Source organism: Aquarana catesbeiana, linkage group LG03 (genome assembly GCF_042186555.1).
Source record: "Aquarana catesbeiana isolate 2022-GZ linkage group LG03, ASM4218655v1, whole genome shotgun sequence".
Lineage (NCBI taxonomy): Eukaryota > Metazoa > Chordata > Amphibia > Anura > Ranidae > Aquarana > Aquarana catesbeiana.
The window spans coordinates 683,917,524-683,937,399 of record NC_133326.1 but is presented as its reverse complement, the minus strand read 5'-3'; the positions used below and the strand labels follow the sequence as shown (position 1 = coordinate 683,937,399).

General features: G+C 44.4%; 1 protein-coding gene across 1 annotated transcript in view; it reads right to left on the bottom strand.

Annotated features, from left to right (window-relative positions):
• Nucleotides 1-19,876, bottom strand: part of LOC141133537 (dynein axonemal heavy chain 2-like) — a 345,338-nt gene that overhangs the window by 289,337 nt on the left and 36,125 nt on the right. The window contains exons 4-5 of the mRNA XM_073622980.1: nucleotides 17,919-18,089; nucleotides 7,674-7,902 (exon numbers count right to left, since the gene is read on the bottom strand). Of these exons, the coding sequence (XP_073479081.1) occupies nucleotides 7,674-7,902; nucleotides 17,919-18,089 (400 nt within the window). The remainder of the gene's footprint in view (nucleotides 1-7,673; nucleotides 7,903-17,918; nucleotides 18,090-19,876) is intronic.

The following is a 19,876-nucleotide window of genomic DNA, read 5'->3' as shown; positions in this document are numbered from 1 at the left end:
AGATTGGTCTGCCAAATCAACGTTCTACCTGTTGCCAGGCAAGAAATACCATGGTCATCCTGCTGGACACTGAAGGTCAGCGGGAATAGCTTAGATGAGCCATTCTCAACCAGGGTTCCAGGGCCAACACCACTTGGCAGAGCCAGCAGCATGACTTCAGTTATCTTTTTAGCTATCTGTAAGGGTGGCAATCTGACCACCACTGTAAGGAGGCCATTCTTTCCACAGGTAACCAATGTGGGCCACATTTTTCCCACTGATCCCCAATGAAAAGGGTAAACCAAGGGTTCCTTAAAACCTACAAATATTTCAGGGGTTCCTCTGGGGGAAAAAAAAGTTGAGAAAGGCTGGCTTAGACTGAGGGCAGGGAGTGATGTGAATGTACAAAATATGTAAAGCACTGCATAAATTGTCACCACTATATAAATACCTGTAATAAATACATTTAAAAAGTAGTGTGCAGACTTGTTGGTGTCACTCATTTGGTGATGATGTGGCTCGATTACGTGGTACAAGAATGATGTCCAGATTCCCTCAGCCGTATGAACCATATTTACAGTATACTGCCAATAGAAGCTAGATTGAAGTTTAGCATACGACTACTATTATGGAAGTGGAGGAAGCCCACATATCTGTACTAGTTTTGATAAAAGAGGACCATGGAGTTTATCTATTACGCCTGGTAAACATTTACTCTTCCATGCCTGATCCCAGTTGGGTGAGTGAGGCTACATATGGCATGTGCAATTGAATTTACAACCTTTATCTTTATACTATGCATACTTACAGCTTGGGAATTCAACAGCAGCTGGACTGGATTGTTTATAGAAGTGGTTTAAACACACTATGCCAACTGGAGATTTCAAGTATATTGATTGGTACGACTTGGGATTGACCGCCTCCTTCATCTGTAAAACTTATTTGGAGCTTTTCACTTTGCAGCCTGTTGTGTTTTGTTTGAACGGCGGAGCCGAATTCAGAGTATTGGACTGCGTGAGCAGTCATTCAATTAAATATTGGATATATTTTCAAGATATTTCTACCATGGAGCTTTAGTATTCTGCTGGGTAGGATACGTGATGCATATTTGTTAGTGTTTAAGTCAGCATTGTCTATTTCATCCATAAAGCACAGTGGAAGTATTGATGGATTTATACAAGTTCATTTGATGCACTGTGAGATACAATATTACTTTTTATTACACTTTTTTACTTCTCTGTTTTATTCTTCTTTGGTGTACCGATGCATGTATTTAGGTATTAAAGTCAGGTGCTTTATATGCTCAATCAGGTGTGTTATTATCTGTATTTATATTAGAGAGATTTTTTTGTATTGTTACCTTAGAACAAGGGTGTCAAACACAATTTCATTGTGGACTGCATCAGCATTATGGTTGCATCTGGCCTGGTACAAACGAATGATCGTACGTTATTTATTTCCATGCTAGTCTCATATTAAAAATGAAGAGCTTACTCAAGTTACAAAAATTCTTGTATGACAAAATAAAAAATTCGGAATTGATGTAATGTATTGTATTGTATTAATATTGTATTTTTGGATGAATACTGTACTGATTAACCACTGGCCCACCGGGCACTTTCACCCCCTTCCTGCCCAGGCCAATTTTCAGCTTTCAGCACTGTCATACTTTGAATGACAATTGCTCGGTCATGCTACACTCTACCCATATAACATTTTATTTTTTTTTTAACACAAAGAGATCTTTCTTTTGGTGGTATTTAATCATCACTGGGTTGTTTATTTTTTGCTAAATTAACAGAAAAAAGACCGGAAATTACAGAAAAAATAATGTTTTTCATAGTTTGTTATAAAATTTTGGTAATCTTTCTCCTTCACTGATGTGCGCTGATGAGGCTGCACTGATGGGCACTATTGAGGCGGCACTGATGAGGTTGCATTGATAGGCGGCACTGATGGGCACCAATGAGGCAGCACTGGTGGGCACTGATGAGGAGGCACTAATGAGGTTGCATTGATAGGCGGCACTGATGGGCATTGATAGGTGGCACTGATGGGCAGCACTGAGAGGTGGTACTGATGGGCACTGATAGACGGCACTGATAAGTGACGCTGATGAGGAGGCACTGATTGGCAGCACTGGTGGGCACTGATAATTAGGACACTGATAATCAGTGCCATGATTATCAATGTAGATGTCCCTTTTACACAAGTCGGTTATCAGCTCTCCTCTATTCTCCTCACGCTGACAGTGTGAGGAAAGGAATGGCGATAACTGGCTTATGTTTACATTGTGGTCAGCTGTGATCGAACACAGCTGATCACATGATAAAGAGCTGCTGATTAGCTCTTTACCCCGATCTGTGATAAGCTGTGTCCCGAGGACACATTGATTACAAAGCGCCGCGCCGTTCGTGGTAGGCGCGATCACGGGAGGACATCATATGACGTCCTCCCCAGAACTGGACTGAAGCCATCATTTGGCTATAGCGCGGTCAGCAAGTGGTTAATCAAAAATTGAACAGTCTGGTGTTTACGGGAAAAAAATTGTGTTTATCCCTTGTGATAATTTCAGATGAACTGTTGTGATTGGCTCTCGAAAGCTGTGTACTAGTGATCATATTATTATAAGGAACTCAACCAAATCACCACCCCCAAGCCGCCCCTCCCCCCCCACAAAAAACACATCGAACAGTGGGTGTGGCCAACCATAGGAGGATCCTGAAAGGGCAATAAATACCAGGAGTGCATTATGTGTGGAGTTCCAGGATGCCCTATGTACACAGTGCAGAGTTCAGATGTGCGGTACATACAAAGTGCAGGGTTCAGGGGCACGCTATGTACAGAGTGTAGTTTAGGGGTGCCCTATGCACAGAATGCAAAGTTCAGGGGTTAGCTGTGTACAGAGTGCAGTGTTGAGGAGTGTGTTACATAGAGTTCAGGGTTAGGGGTGTGCTATGCACAGTGTGCAGGATTCAGCTCTCTTTCACAGGCTGTCCACATCTCACTTCCACCCCTCCTTGGCTCTCACCTTAGCACCCATCCTCCACCTCTGCACACAACTCCCTCCACAGCTCTCATCCCCCCTCCCCAAAAGCTTCCTGGTATCTCACCTACCTGGCCCAGCTCTAGTACCTCCCAGCAGTGTAGGTGGCTCCACCTTAGTCTCTCACTTGCAAAGAGATCATTGGTCGGCATTTGTGCACCCGAGCACAGATGGGGTTTAAAGTGCAGCTTACCACGTGATGCCTCACCCCACCACACTGCACTTGCATCTGTATCTCCCTTGTGCCAGCCGTGAGTGCAGGGCAGGGATCTGTGAGAGCCACAGACAGGAAAGCTATTCTTGTAAACACAGAAGGTTTCTGTGTTTACAAGTGACATTGGTGAGTGTGGAGTGGAGGCATGATCTGTAGGTGATAAAACAGAGTTCCGCCACGTTCCAGCTAAAAAGAAGCCCTGGGGGCGAAGGCCACATGAAATGGCCTGGCGGGCCAGATTTGGCCTGTGGGCCTTAGAACAAAGGTTGGCAATCCCAGCAAGTGTGCTTGAGGTGGTACTTAATGCCTTTTCTGCTGGTGCACGATGCTTCTGGCCACCCACCTTCATGACGGCAGCTCAGAATGTTCCAGGCTGTGATCAAGGAAGCCCCCTCCAGAATTGTGACATGAGCCCCTTCTACAGCTAGCAGATCTAGATTTACAGCCACAGATAGGGGTGTACAGGCAGTACAGAGGGGTCAGCAGGAAGGTTTGACCTGGATACACACATCAGATGCAGATTCAGTATGTAGTAAAGAAAGGCAGACTGGAGAGCAAGCTAGAAAAGGGGGGATCCCGGCACACAGCCTTCTCCATTATCATGCCATTATAGTTAGAGGTCTGCTTGCAATCAGGCACACGGTGTAACAGCACATTCTTCCAGACTCTTATTGGATTACAAAAAGCACTGGTGGGGTGACAAAGAACCCCCCACTGGCCTTGAAAATAAAGATCTTTTGTGCTGAGGTTTATGTGTGCCTGTAGGAATATAATTTCTGCCATTGTAATTAAATATTACAAGGACTGCAGAATGTGTGTGGAGTATATGGAAGTAAGCTCATACTCTATTAAACCTATCAATCCATACCCAAAATTTAACCTAATTTAACCATCCTTTTGCTGTGGCACACCTCTCATGCCTCAGAACCTAATCACCCTGAGGTGTCCCTCTTAAAGTAAAATTCAAATCTAAACCAAGTAGTCTTAAAATGTTCCCTCTCTCCTTCCAACACCTATGCTGACAAACCTGTGTATAAAAGATATATATACCTCCTGTTTTCAGCCCACTCTGATCCAGTTATATGGCGGCTGCAGGGGAGAGAAGCGGTGATGTCACCCATAAGCTTCCATGTCCCAGCCGTGGTTGGTAGTCCCTCCTCTCCCTTACAGCCACCGTTAGCTGACACAGGGGAGCCAGATCATGTGACTAGATCAGAGCATGCTGAAAATAGGCAAGCATATACATCTGTTTTTACTAAGGTTCATCAGCGTACGGCAGGGGAGGGAACATTTTTAAGACTAGTTATGTTTGGGCTGCAATTCTACTTTACATTATAAAGTTGGGAGTTGTAATGGGTGCCTGGAAGGTGGTTCAAAGACACTGGTGGGGGGCATGTGGGGGAACCCTGTCAGGTAGTCTGTAGGGGTCCCATGATTTCTTATGCTTGACCCTGCCTGGCACTCTCAATTTCTTGCTAACATTTTTCGACACATTAGGCTCAAAAGGTTGCTTACCCTGTGTTATCAAGTTGTAAGCCAGTTTCTCAGTCATTTAAACCAACATACTGGCAATTCAGGAGAAATTTTAAAACTATATTATAGCATTTAAAGTTATTGTAAAGGCTAAAATATTTTTTTTTTTAATAAACATGTTATACTACCTGCTCTCTGCAATCATATTACCCCGAACCTCCTCTTCTGGTGTCCCCTGCTGGAGCTCTTGGCTCCAGCACTACTCCATGCGCCACCATAGGAAGCCACTTCTTATGGGTGCGCACATGTGGACTTGCTCCTGAGTTGGGGTGTGTGCGGACATAGACACACACAGTGTGACTCGGCCCCGCCCCCTGCTCACAGAATTTGATTGGCAGCAACAGGAGCCAATGTCTCCTCCTGTGAGTGCAGGAAGAGAGGAATGAGTCGCTACAGGAGGGGCACAGTGCTGGATCGAGTGAGGCTAAGTATTCGGGAAGGGGGGTGGGGGTAATACTTGGACATTTTTTTTACCTTAATGCAGTAAACGTACTGAGGTAAAAAATGAAATGCCTTTGCAACCAGTTTAAAATCCGGGAAAATAATTTTTCACTTAAAACGGTTCTGTAGTAAAATTCAAGGTTCCCCTCTCTGGTTCCCACTTCCAGGTGTTTTGTATGTCTAAGACCCCTCCCCCCACACGGTGCACTATGGCTTCATCCAATGTCACTGGTTTGTCTAAGCTCCAGTCTTGTTAGCTCTGAAGGAACATACCAATGACATGGCATTCAGGGGGCACAGATTTCTGACACACCTGGACGTGTCGGATGTTGAAGATTTCAGCATTGGGTGCGCCAAGACTGGATTCGCTGGGAGCAGGAATGGTATGGAATCACAATTTCCTTTTCCAGGCTGCTTTTTATTACATTTTTTTTCACCTACAGAGTCGCTTTCAAAAGAAAAGATTTGGCTGGAATACCAGATTAGGCCAAGTGTCACAAATCCAATAGAATCATTCCATAAAACCATCTAAAATACAGACAATCCTTCCATTGTTCTCCATGAAATGTATTCTTGGTACGGCTTGGGAAACTGAGGTTTGAGGTTTTAGCCAATCTGTAGCCATGGACCACAATGAGGGTGAGATAATGTTAGGAAAAAAGAAACAGGTTTAAAGGGTTTAAAGGGATAGCGTAACAGGGCTGTCCACTATGAAACATAGAAGAACATTCTCAGGAAACTTTGCCTCTGATGGTTAATCTGCAGGTTGCACTTGTCAAGGGGTTGAACAATAAAGTTTAAAAAATAGGTGCTTAACCTGTGGCCCTCCAGCTGTTGTGGAACTACATCTCCTATCATGCCTCTGCCTTTGGGAATCATGCTTGTAACTGTCAGCAGCTTGCAATGGGAATTGTAGTTCCGCAACAGCTGGAGGGCCACAGGTTATGCACCCATGTTTTAAACGATCAATTCTTTTTTGTTTTTCCACAACGACCAGTGTGCTCTCCCACCAAATATGCCTAAGGCCCCTTTCACACTGGGGCGGTGGGGGCGTCGGCGGTAAAACAGCGCTATTTTTAGCGCTGCTGTACCATCGTTCTTGCAGCGGTATTCGGCCGCTAGCGGTGCGGTTTTAACCCCCGCTGGCGGCCGAAAAAGGGTTAAAATCCCTCGTACAGCGTGGCTATAGCCGCGGTATAGCCGCGCTGTCCCATTGTTTTCAATGGGCAGGAGCGGTGAAGGAGCGGTGAATACACTGCTCCTTCACTGCTCCAAAAAAAGCGGTTTGCAGGACTTTTTTCACCGCCCTGCCTGCGCACTGCTTCAGTGTGAAAGCCCTCGGGCTTTCACACTGAACAAACAGCGGAGGCTGTTTAGGGGCGGTTTGCAGGCGGTATTTTTAGCGCAATACTGCCTGCAAACCGCCCCAGTGTGAAAGGGGTCTAAAAGAGCCCATTTGTTCACAACCGCTGAAAACAATTCACTGGGAAAGATATGCAGAATTTTCTGTACCAGTTGCTGCATCCAAAGATGTAAACTCTACATGGCCAGGTGACATCTCGACAGATATTTTTTTCCCCTACAGGTATAATAAGGGGAATTTACTAAGTCCGGCTATACACGGTTTGAATCTCGGCCAGTTCAGCAGGATCTGAACCGTGTATAGCCAGGCTGAATGTATCAAGTTGATCGACTTGATCAACTTGGGTACAACCAGCTTGCTGGGTTTTACCTTTGATTATTGCTAGCGGCTGCTATTTATCCATGCCTTTTAAATATCACCTTAACTGAGCAAGCTGAAGCTAGAAGCTGATTGGTTATTATGCATAGCAGCTCCAGATTTTACTGATCCAGTTTTAGAACCCCCCCCCTCCCCCAATTAGCATAGCTCTCAACTGTCCCTGATTTCGAGGGACTGTCCCTGATTTGGAGCAATGTCTCTCTGTCCCTCATTCCCCCTCATTTGTCCCTCATTTTGGTCTGATCTATAGAGTTAAATATAAAATGCACTTTTTATCTATCAAAAAGTGTTTTCCAGTGCTAAACCTTTCATCTGATTTCTAAATTGTTGCATTTATAAATTCCAAAAGCCAATATAAAGGAATAGTAGTGGTAAAAAAATCACTTGTGGGTTTAACCAATCTTGTTTTTTTGTACAATTCTTCCTTAAGTGGGAGTGGCAGGGGGTGTGTCCTATGCCTGCCTACTTTTGCTGATAGGTGTCCCTCATTCCCATCTCAACAAGTTGGGAGGTATGCAATTAGCATGAAGCATGAGCTGATTGTAGAGCCTAAAGGTCTGACTCAGCAGGGGGCATGTAGGACTTCTGCAGAGAAACTACTGCTTCCGCGCAAACAGCTGATAAAAGATTAATACGACTTTAAGGACTAAAATTCATAGCAGACATTGTTAGCTCTTCATAAGGACAAGAGATGGTGGTTGCAGGGGGCAGAGGTCTACCTGTCAGTGCAGCCAGGAATCGATGAATGTTGGCGGAGAAATTGTTGCGTATGCTCTCAGGCCAGCTGGTGTTCCCGAAGATGTAGGGGGCATAGATCCCGTTCATCAGTCTCAGCAGGGCAGCGATGTGGGACCCTCTCACAGAGCCAAACTGCAAGTTTTCTTCCAGATTCTCGGGGGTGAGGGGTGCCCGCTCCTTACGTACAAAGTAGAAGAGCTGCTCCACGTTCTGAAAAGAAGGTTTAGATGGAGGGTATTTAATATATGGTACTATGCACGTTATCTTGTTTAAAGTAAACCTTCTACTTTTCTCATTCTTTATGAAAAGACCTATCAGATACAACCATGTCTGTAACAAAACCACAGGCACAGCCTATAAAACAGTGCAAAAAAGCCTGCAAGTCACTGACAACAATGAGTCTCCAAAGACGGGGATGGGAAAACCACCACAGCTCTGGTCCAGATAACTCCACAAGGATTCCCCAAATATACCGGCCTGACCTGAAAGCAGAGTTTTGTGCTAACTGGAACAGACAGGACCTTTGGTGTACACAGCCTACTGCATTAGGGTGTGCATCCCAGAGCACAAACACACATGCGTGTATATCACTAAGTCAGTGGACAGTGTATTTTTATTATTTTTTTTATTATTTAACCACTTCAGCCCTGGAAGCATTTACCCCCTTCCTGACCAGAGCACTTTTTGCGATTCGGCACTGTGTCGCTTTAACTGACAATTGCGCGGTCGTGCGACGTGGCACCCAAACAAAATTGACGTCCTTTTTTTCACACAAATAGAGCTTTCTTGGTGGTATTTGATCACCTCTGCGGTTTTTATTTTTTGCGCTATAAACAAAAAATATAACAAAACAAAAAATAGCGACAATTTTGAAAAAAAACGCATTATTTTTTACTTTTTGCTATAAAAAATATCCCCAAAAAATATATTAAAAAACATTTTTTTCCCTCAGTTTAGGCCAATACGTATTCTTCTACATATTTTTGGTAAAAAAAAATCGCAATCAGGGGCGGATCCGGGGGGGCAACGGGGCAATTGCCCCCTCCGAGAATGAGGGTGAGTGAGAGAGCTGGCGGGTAGATCCGCGGGTGAGAGAGCCGGCAGGCGGCACCGCGGGTGAGGGAGCCGGCAGGCGGCACCGCAGGTGAGAGAGCCGGCGGGTGGCTCCGTGAGAGAGCCGGCAGACGGCTCCCTAAGTGAGAGAGCCGGCAGGCGGCTCTGCGGATGAGAGAGCCACCGGGCAGCTCCATAGGTGAGAGAGCCGGCGGGCGGCTCCGCGGGTGAGAGAGCCGGCAGGTGGCACCGCGGGTGAGAGAGCCGGCGGGCGGCTCCATGAGAGAGCCGGCGGGCGGCTCTGCGGATGAGAGAGCCACCGGGCGGCTCCATAGGTGAGAGAGCCGGCGGGCGGCTCCGCAGGAGAGAGACAGCGGGCTGGCCCGGCGGCTCAGTTGGTGAGATGTGCCGATCGATGTGTTTGTGGGTTGCTGGCCAATCAAGGAGCTGGCGGGCGGGGGAGCAGAGAGATGACATCATCTCTCACCGCCCGGTGCCCGCCCTGCATCCCTGCAGTTCCCCCCTCACCATGCAGGCAGCTGCGGCAGCAGAGAGATTACACCATCTCTCTGCTGCCTGACTCTGGGATACAAGAGACCACCTTAGCAGGAAAGTGACTGGCAGGTGACGTGGCAAGTGACAATCCGCATCTGGTGACAGGCGACATGGCAAGTGACAATCTGCATCTGGTGACAGGCAACGTGGCAAGTGACGTGGCAAGTGACAATCTGCATCTGGTGACAGGCGACGTGGCAAGTGACAATCTGCATCTGGTGACAGGTGACGTGGCAAATGAAAATCTGCATCTTGTGACAGGCGACGTGGCAAGTGGCAATCTGCATCTGGTGACAGGCGACGTGGCAAGTGACAATCCGCAACATGTGGCAGGCGACGTGGCAAGTGACAATCTGCATCTGGTGACAGGCGACGTGGCAAGTGACATGGAAAGTGACAATCTGCATCTGGTGACAGGCGACGTGGCAAGTGACAATCCGCAACATGTGGCAGGTGACGTGGCAAGTAACAATCTGCATCTGGTCACAGGTGACGTGGCAAGTGACAATCCGCAAGGCGTGGCAGGCGACGTGGCAAGTGACAATCTGCATCTGGTGACAGGCGATGTGGCAAGTGACATGGCAAGTGACAATCTGCATCTGGTGACAGGCGACGTGGCAAGTGACATGGCAAGTGACAATCTGCATCTGGTGGCAGGCGACTGTGGCAAGTGACACACTCGGGGCTCCTTTTTATAACAATGTAATAATAGTAATAATGCGCTTCAATCATCCTGACACCATAACAACCACGGTGCCGTGATGATTGAAGCGCCAACACCAGCCATTTCCCGATAGATGTACCCCAAAATTGGCTTGCGCAAATGTTATAGCGTCTACAAAATAGGGGATAGTTTTATGGCATTTTTATTGATAATTTTTTTTTTTCTACTAGTAATGGCGGCGATCAGCGATTTTTATCGTGACTGTGACATTATTGCGGACACATCGGACAATTTTGACACATTTTTGGGACCATTGTCATTAATACAGCGATCAATGCTATAAAATTGCATTGATTACTGTAAAAATGTCACTGGCAGTGTAGGGGTTAACCACTAGGTGGTGCTGTAGGGGTTAAGTGTGTCCTAGGGAGTGGTTCTAACTGTGGAGGGGAGGGGCTGTGTGTGACACATCACTGATCACCGCTCCCACGAGCCGCCTCTTAAAGGGCAACGTACAGGTACGTTAATCTGCCTGTACGTGCCCTCCTGCCGCAGAACATCTGCATGAGGCAGCTGGAAAGCGGTTAAAAACATTTTTTTTTTTTTTTTTTACATTTTTTTTTTTTTTTAGGGCACTGTTGGGGGGCCCTAGTGTTGAAATAACACTCCTAAAGCCACATCCGTATAAACTTGATTGGAGGAGAGAAAGAGTAAGGGGCCACAGGGCCCTAATTCAGACTTTACAGGCAAGATGGACAATGATATAGTACAAAAATGTATTTTATTAACAATAAGTCATATCAAACAGGTCAAGTAAAAAAGAATTAAAAACATACGATAGACATATGATAATAATGAGTATCTAGTGTAAACAAAAAAGTTGACTTTTTTTAATTTGATGTCAACTTTCTTGTTTACATTAGATACTCATTATTATCATATGCCTATTGTATGTTTTTAATTCTTTTTTACTTGACCTGTTTGATATGACTTATTGTTAAGAAAATATATTTTTGTACTATATCATTGTCCATCTTGCCTGTAAAGTCCGAATTAGGGCCCTGTGGCCCCTTACTCTGTCTCTCCTCCAATCAGGCTTTGGTGAAATATCAAGGGCCAAAAGAGACCCCTGATGTCTCACTTTTGGGACAGAGAAAGGGACTAAGGACAGAGATTCCCCGGTCCATTTCTCTGCAGCCTCAGCTGCACGGGACAGAGGACAAATGGGAAGTGCTCTGTGCTGAGAGGCTTCCTGTTCATTCCCAAACTGAAGCATAGTTAACATAGTTTACTGTACTTCAGTTAAGAATGAACACCAGAGCGTTCAGTACCAATCACCCACTGTGTTCATTTAGAAAAGGAAGGGGTTGGTAAATTAAATATTTATCAGCCCCTTCCACCTCTTTACATACTAAAACATCCCCTGCAGCAGCCAGCGGGAGAGGAGAGAAGCTGGCATCATTGCAGGCGGAAGGCAGGAGGCACCAGGAAGCAGGGGGAATGGGCACCGCCCAGGCACATCCAGCACACCCTGTGCGCACGCCTATGGACAGGAACTGACAGTGACTCTTCAGAGACAGGGACAGGAAAACTGCCAGAGCTCTGATCCAGATAAATGTACAAAGGAATCCCCAAATATATCAGCCTGACCTAAAAGCGGAATCCTGTGCTAAAACTGGAACAGACAGGACAGGTATTAAATAATAAAATCAGCGCTATTAAAATATCTCTACCAGAAGCTGCCTAAAATCAAAATTTTTTTGTATAAAACAAAAGTATATCTTAATGCAGAGCTAGAAAAACCCCTAAGTATCCTAAACCAGTACAAGATCATCCACCAATATCATATATATACAAATTCATTTACATAAAGTGCATTAATTATATGGGCCTTTTACACTGTGCAAACCATCCAATTCAAGTGCATCAATTACATATATGTGTAAAAAAATTAAAAATAAAAAGTGCACATTTAAAGTGCATTAATCCGTGTGTTTAATCTATGCAAACCATGCATATCCTAAACAAATAAAGGCTGAAATACAGAAGCACAGGATAGAAATAGCAGAAGCACATAGAATATAAAGCAAGTGAATAATATATAAAGGACACTGGACAATTATTTTAGCATAAAGTTTATTTATTTGTTTTAGGATTGGCTCTGTCTGTACCATGTGATCACTGTGACCAATCACAGCTAGCAACACAATTGTACACAATGGATGGCATGAAAGGAAGTCATTCATTGTTTACAATTGTCATGTGATCTGCTGTGATTGGCCGCAGCAATCACATGGTACCAGCAGCAGGCCGGTACAGTGATCAGTCATCGTCTGTGTCCGGCGGACACAGCCAGTGACAGATGGGGCCGCAGTGCAGGACCGTGGCCATGCGAGAGGCGCGTTATTGGAGGACGTCATATGACGTCCACCTGGAACGACAAAAGTCCCGTCTGGCTGTCATTTGACTATAGGCCAGGCGGGGACTGGTTAAAGCCTAATTGAACCCTTAGTTTAAATTGGCTAAATACATGTGCATCATAACAAAGGGTATGCAAAGTCTTCCAGTTCATTTTCTATCTAAAGCAGCCACATCTTGAGTAAAGAATCCTTCCCCCTGCCAGCAAGCTGCAGAGAAAGACTTTGCTCTCGGTGTGGCAGCAGTGGTCTCTCTGCAGAGGTCCGACACTCCCCCCTGTTGAATCAGAACTATACCAAATTGTACACACGCTGCGCTTATCAAAATAAAAATGTAAGAAATTTCTACTAAAATATTAATAAAGTGATATTGTGCTTAACATACAAAATATACAAAATCTATGAATACTATGCATTGATGTGCAATAAACTTCAATGAATGAATAAATAGGTAAAAGTGCTCCAATCAGCCTGTGTATTGCAAACATTCCACAAAGCTTGTGCAATTTTCAAACATTAATAGATAATTCAAAACAAACATCCATGCGATTTAGTGTTGCATCCATGCATTTCAGTGCTGCATCTATGCAATATGGTGTTAGTGCAATGTTCAAACAATAAAAAGTTAAAAAATACAAAAAAACGCATCCATGCGATTTGGTGCTGCATCCATGTGATTCTGTGCAATTCAGTGCTGTGTTGCTGTGCAATGATCAAATTAACAGTCCACAGATCTTCCACAATCCATTCATGTGTTATTGTGAACACAAACGAAAGGGCTGTGTGCTCATACAAGTGCCCCCCCAGGTGATAGCCCCTCACCTTAGGGCGTGTGACCTTGCAATTAAGCTTGGTCAGAATGCGCCTTAGAACCTCTCTGGGTTTGATGTTATATGCAGGGTCCTGGATAGATTTGCACTGGTGCCTCTGTTCCTCACAGCAGTCCCGTTTGTCCCGTATCCAGGACCCTGCATATAACATCGAACCCATAGAGGTTCTAAGGCGCATTCTGACCAAGCTTAATTGCAAGGTCACACGCCCTAAGGTGAGGGGCTATCACCTGGGGGGGAGCACTTGTATGAGCACACAGCACTTTCGTTTGTGTTCACAATAACACATGAATGGATTGTGGAAGATCTGTGGACTGTTAATTTGATCATTGCACAGCAACACAGCACTGAATTGCACAGAATCACATGGATGCAGCACCAAATCGCATGGATGCGTTTTTTTGTATTTTTTAACTTTTTATTGTTTGAACATTGCACTAACACCATATTGCATAGATGCAGCACTGAAATGCATGGATGCAACACTAAATCGCATGGATGTTTGTTTTGAATTATCTATTAATGTTTGAAAATTGCACACGCTTTGTGGAATATTTGCAATACACAGGCTGATTGGAGCACTTTTACCTATTTATTCATTCATTGAAGTTTATTGCACATCAGTGTATAGTATTACCGTATATACTCGAGTATAAGTCGAGTTTTTCAGCACATTTTTTTGTGCTGAATGTGCCCCCCTCGACTTATACTTGAGTCAAGCACTATTCTGCAACAAAAAATTTCATTTTCCAAAACCGAATTTGGGGCCCCGTATCTCAGGGCCACTTGGTGCTAGGAATCCCAAATTTGGTTTGCAAACCCAGTGGAACGGGTACCACAACATATCCAAAGATGGAGTTCCTAGCACTAAGTGGCTCCGAGATACGGGGCCCCAAAATCTGTTCAGAAAATGTAATTCTCTGCTGCAGAAAAGTGCTTGACATTTTCTGAACCAACTTTGGGGCCCCGTATCTCAGGGCCACTTGGTGCTAGGAAACCCAAATTTGGTGTGCAAACCCAGTGGAATGGGTATCATAACATATCCAAAGATGGAGTTCCTAGCACCAAGTGGCACCGACATACGGGGCCCCAAATCCGGTTCAGAAAATGTCATTCTCTACTACAGAAAAGTGCTTGACATTTTCTGAACTGATATTTGGGGCCCTGTATCTCAGGGCCACTTGGTGCTAGAAACCCCAGCTTTGGATATTTTATGGTGCTAGTTCCACTGGGTTTGTACACCAAATTTGGGGTTCTTAGCACTAAGTGGCCCCAAGATACGGGGCCCCAAATTCGGTCAACTGTGTCCATCTGCAGCAATGTCATTTTGGTTCAGAGACCCCAAATTTTGGCTGCAGCTAGGGGGCATCTAGGAACCCTGAACTACCGAGTTTGAAGTTCGGGGGACCTATGGCTGCAAATGGGCATTGTTGACCCTCTTTTTCCACTTACAGTAGCTGTGCATTTCTCACCCTCGTCTTATACTGGGGTCAATACGTTTTTGCCATTTTTTTGTGGTAAATTAGGGCCTCGACTTATACTCGAGTATATACGGTAATAGATTTTGTATATTTTGTATGTTAAGCACAATATCACTTTATTAATATTTTAGTAGAAATTTCTTACATTTTTATTTTGATAAGCGCAGCATGTGTACAATTTGGTTTAACTATTTTGCATGGTTATGAGACATGCGTAACGTTAGCAGCTGATCATTTGCAAAGATACAAATTAGCATTCTGAATCCGAACTATAGTTCTGTAATTAGCAAAGCTCATGCTGCAGAGCTCGAACACAGGAGGGGGCACATTGAATCTCTGTGAGGAGACCACTGCTTACACACAGAGAGCAAGGGTACTTCTCTGCAGCATGCTGGCAAGGGACAGGCTTTTCTTCTCAGACTATGGAGCCTTTCATGCTGCAGAGAAGGACCCTTGTTTTCTGTGTGCAAGCTGTGGCCGTGCAGAGGCTTCGCCTACCCCCACACTGAGATAGAACCAGAGCTCTCCAATCAGCAGGGAGCATGAGCATTGCTAATTACAGCACTAAAGTTCTGACTCAGGAGGGGGCGTATCAGACCTCTGCAGAGAAACCACTGCTTCCACAAAGATATCAATGGTCCTTTCCTGTAGCATGCTGGCAGGGGACAGACTTTTCTATTCAGACTGTGGGTTCTTTCATTCTGCAGAGAAGGACCTTTGCTTTCTGTGTGCAAGCAGTGGTCTTGCAGAGGCTTCGCACCCCCCCCCCCCCCCCTACTGATTTAGAACCAGAGCTCTCCAATCTGCAGGGAACACAAGCTTTGCTAATTGCAGCTATATAGTTCTGACTCAGCAGGTGGCGTGTGGGACCCCTGCAGAGAGACCACTGTTTCCACACAGAGAGAAATGCTCCTTTCCTGTAGCATGCTGGCAGGGGACGGCCTTTTCTACTCTCTACTCAGCTGTGGCTGCTTTAGAAAGAAAATGAACTGTAAGGCACTGAACCCTTTTGTTTTGATACACCTGGAATGCCTTCAGCTGATTTAAATAGAGAGTTCAATTGGGCCCCTTTCACCCAGATCAGATCCATTTGATGGACTCTGCTTGCTCGGCGGGGGAACGATCTGCTGATCCCCGCTGAGCAGGCGGATGACAGGTCCATCTCCGTTCACTGTGTTGAGACGGACCTGTCAGAGTCCCGCTCTCCTCTATGGGGAGTTTTCATCTGATCCAATCCGATCGGCCAGAAGGACAAAAAATGGGACCACCACCCGTCTGGATTTGGATCAGATCAGATATCGGCAAGTGTCAGAGGACATCCCCTGCTCCATAGAGATGAATGGAGCGTCTGATCAGGTCTGAAAAACTGACAGAAGAACCTGATTGGACAGCCCATGTGAAAGGGGCCTTCGACTTTACCTACTGCTGTGGAGTCATTTTTTTTATTTTTTATTTGCCCAACCTGAAGCTGGACTTAAAGATCTTCATACCTGTAAATGTTTTTTTTTCTTTTTTATTGCAGAACAAGTCTCAAAAATGTCCAGAGCAGCTGGATATGTCAACTATGGTTTTACAGAGTGGTGGATTATCAATTGGGGCATTTAACCACTTCAGGCCCGGAAGGTTTTACCCCTTAATGACCAGGCCAATTTTACGGCACTGCGTTACTTTAACTGACAATTGCGCGGTTGTACGACGTTGGACACAAATACATTTTTTCTTTTGGTGGTATTTGATCACCTCTGCGGTTTTTACATTTTTTGCGCTATAAACAAAAAAAGACCGACAATTTTGAAAAAAAAACACAATATTTTGTACTTTTTTGCTATAATAAATATCCCCATTTTTTTTTTTTTTTTTAAAAAGCGATTTTTCTTCTCAGTTTAGGCCGATATGTATTCTTCTACATGTTTTTGGTTAAAAAAAAAAAAATGTGAAAAAAAAACAAAACAATATTTTTTACTTTTTCCTATAACACATATCCAAAAAAAATTTTTTTTTAATCAAATTTCTTCATCAATTTAGGCCAATATGTATTCTTCTAAATATTTTTGGTAAAAAAAATCCTAATCAGCGTATATTGATTGCCTATCGCATCTACAAAATAGGGCAGGGATATGCAATTAGCGGACCTCCAGCTGTTGCAGAACTACAGGTCCCATGAGGCATAGCAAGACTCTGACAGCCACAAGCATGACACAGAGAGGCAGAGGCATGATGGGACTTGTAGTTTTGCAACAGCTGGAGGTCTTCTAATTGCATATCCCTGAAATAGGGGATAGATTTAGGGACTTTAAAAAATGTTTTATTGTTTTTACTGGTAATAGCGGCGATTGGCGATTTTTAGTGGGACTGAGACATTGTAGCAGACAGATCTGACACTGACACTTTTTGGGAACCAGTGACATTATTACAGTGATCAGTGCTAAAAAAATGCACTGTTACTGTATAAATGACACTGACAGGGAAAGGGTTAACATCAGGGGCGATCCCTAGGGGGTGATTTCTAACTGTGTGGGGGATGGACTGACAGGAAGAACACAGAAGATCACTGTGTACTTCCCTGTCAGAACAGGAATCTGTTCTCATACCTCCCAACTTTTTGAGATGGGAATGAGGGACACCCACCATCAAAAGTAGGCAGGCATAGGACACACCCCCCTGCCACGCCCCCTTAAAGGAGAATTGTACAAAAAAAACAAGATTGGTTAAACCCACAAGTGCTTTTTTTTCACCACTACTATTCCTTTATATTGGCTCTTGGAATTTACAAATGCAGAAATTTAGAAATCAGATGAAAGGTTTAGTGCTGGAAAACACTTTTTGATAGATAAAAAGTGCATTTTATATACATTTATATAGAGCAGGCCAAAATGAGGGACAAATGTGGAGGAATGAGGGACAGAGGGACATTGTTCCAAATCAAGGACAGTCCCTCGAAATCAGGGACAGTTGGGAGTTCTGCTGTTCTGCCTCTCTGTGGAGCGATCGCGGGTGGCCGGCAGACTTCGGGTCCTCCGGACCCGCTGATTGGCTCCCCCTCCATGCCGCAGGCGCACGCGCGTGCCCACAGTATCTATTGCACGAAATGACGTACAGGTACGTGGTTTTGCGCAATAGAGCCGCCCTGCCGCAATATATATATACAGTGGGCGGTCTTTAAGTGGTTAATAAATAGGACCCTGTATCGTAGGGCAAAGCAGTACATGCCCGGGATGTTACGCACTTGTGCTGGAGCACTGGACTCGGCATGAAGGACATGTTGAGGGTCAAAGTACACGAACAGCGCCTCCTGGCTGACGTCTGATGCAAAGCGCTCCAGTGCATCATCCACCTCTGGCGTGTACCCTTCCGATGTCAGTTGGCTCAGAACGATCCTTTGCTTTAGGTTGGGTTTCTGGAAGACACAAGCACATATAAGTTATATGGAGGTGGAAAGGAGACACCGAGAAAAACAGGTGGGCAGGACTGTTACCTGCAGGAATGGTGGAGTATTCCAAGCACTCCAAGGTCTCCTTTTCAGCATTATAGCTCACAATTCCAGGAACCACTCACAGCTCAATTTCCCACAACTGATACTTCTGTCCACCCGTCTATAACCCCTTAATGATGAAGGTCAAATCTTTTAATGCCCAGCTTTTCAACTATGACGTGTGTTAGCAAAACTGTACATATCTTTGCAACAATATTAGGAGTCTATTATTAGGTGTCTATTTGTAAAACATTTGTTGTATGAATGTCAGAAACAAGCTGAAGGAAATTTCACTGTATATTATCTAATAAAATAATTTTTGTAGCTTCAGCTCCATCTAGTGGCCAAAATGCAGTATAGCTTTCTAAAACACCTCAATGAAGAAAAATACCACATTTTGGCCACTAGATGGAGCTGAAGATACAGAAATGATTCTATTAGATAACATACAGTGAAATTTTCTTCAGCTTGTTTCTGACATTCATACAACAAATATAGTGGCCACATCTGGTGTCCATAATGCAGTATAGCTTTCTAAAACTCCTCAATGAAGAAAAATACCACATTTTGGCCACTAGATGGAGTCAATGATACAGGAATCAATCTATTAGAAAACATACAGTGACATTCCCTTCAGCTTGCAGGAATGCGTCAATGAATATTTTTATAAAAAGACCCCATAGTGTATCCAGGTGGATTATACCTTGTTTTTTTTCAGGACCAATTGGGCTTTCATTTGATGGTAAATGGTAATAGATATCTTTTGATTTTTTTTAATTATTATCTAATAACACATGTGTATATTTGTTTGTAACCGTAGTACAACCCAGAAACAAAAGTGCACATTTTACTTTTTTTAATCCTACCTAAAACACACTGACCTTTGACCCTGACCTTGACCCTAACACTGACCCTGACATAGATCACATCCTGATCTAGCCATTTCATTTTTTTCACAGACTTCTTTTTTTTTCTACTTATTTCTCTTTTAGATACAATGCTTCTCTGGTACAGAGACTGATGTGACTGGTTCAATGGTCTCTGTACAGCACTGCGGTATATGTCAGAGCTATATACTGTAAATGTATAATAATAATAGTGTGTGACTGTGGGGAGACAGAGTGTAAGCTCCTCTGGTACAGAGACTGGTGTGCCTAGCTGTGGGTCATAGAAATAGGTGTACAGTACAGGACCCATATGGAGTGACGTGCCATGGCAGGGGTAATGTGGTGTTCTGGTATATAGGGACATATCGGAGAAGTGTTTGTATAATGGTGCCAAGTGATGAGAGGTCAGTGCGGCTCCAGGCACAGCGAGGAGATGATACAGAGAGATGATGGGCGCACAGAGGGGGCTGATGAGAGATTCGCTGTGTAGAATTGCCTCCCGTGCCTCCAGGCGAGAACATTTGCAGACTAATGATTTCATGTTGCCAATATCTGTTCTGCACCGAGGAAAACACACAAGGCAGATGCCGAGCGCAATATTCCCCTTCCCCCGACCTCGCAGCCCAGAACAAACTCTGTGTCAGCACCAGCGATCGGTGACACGTCCTGCGCAGAGCGCTAATACCGCAACGCAGCTCTGTACATACCGCACTGTCACTGGTCACATGGTCTGTCTGTATCCGTTACTCAACTGTCTATCTATCTATCTAATTATCTATCCATCCATCTCTACCTAATTACCAGTCTATCTCTCTATGTATCTAT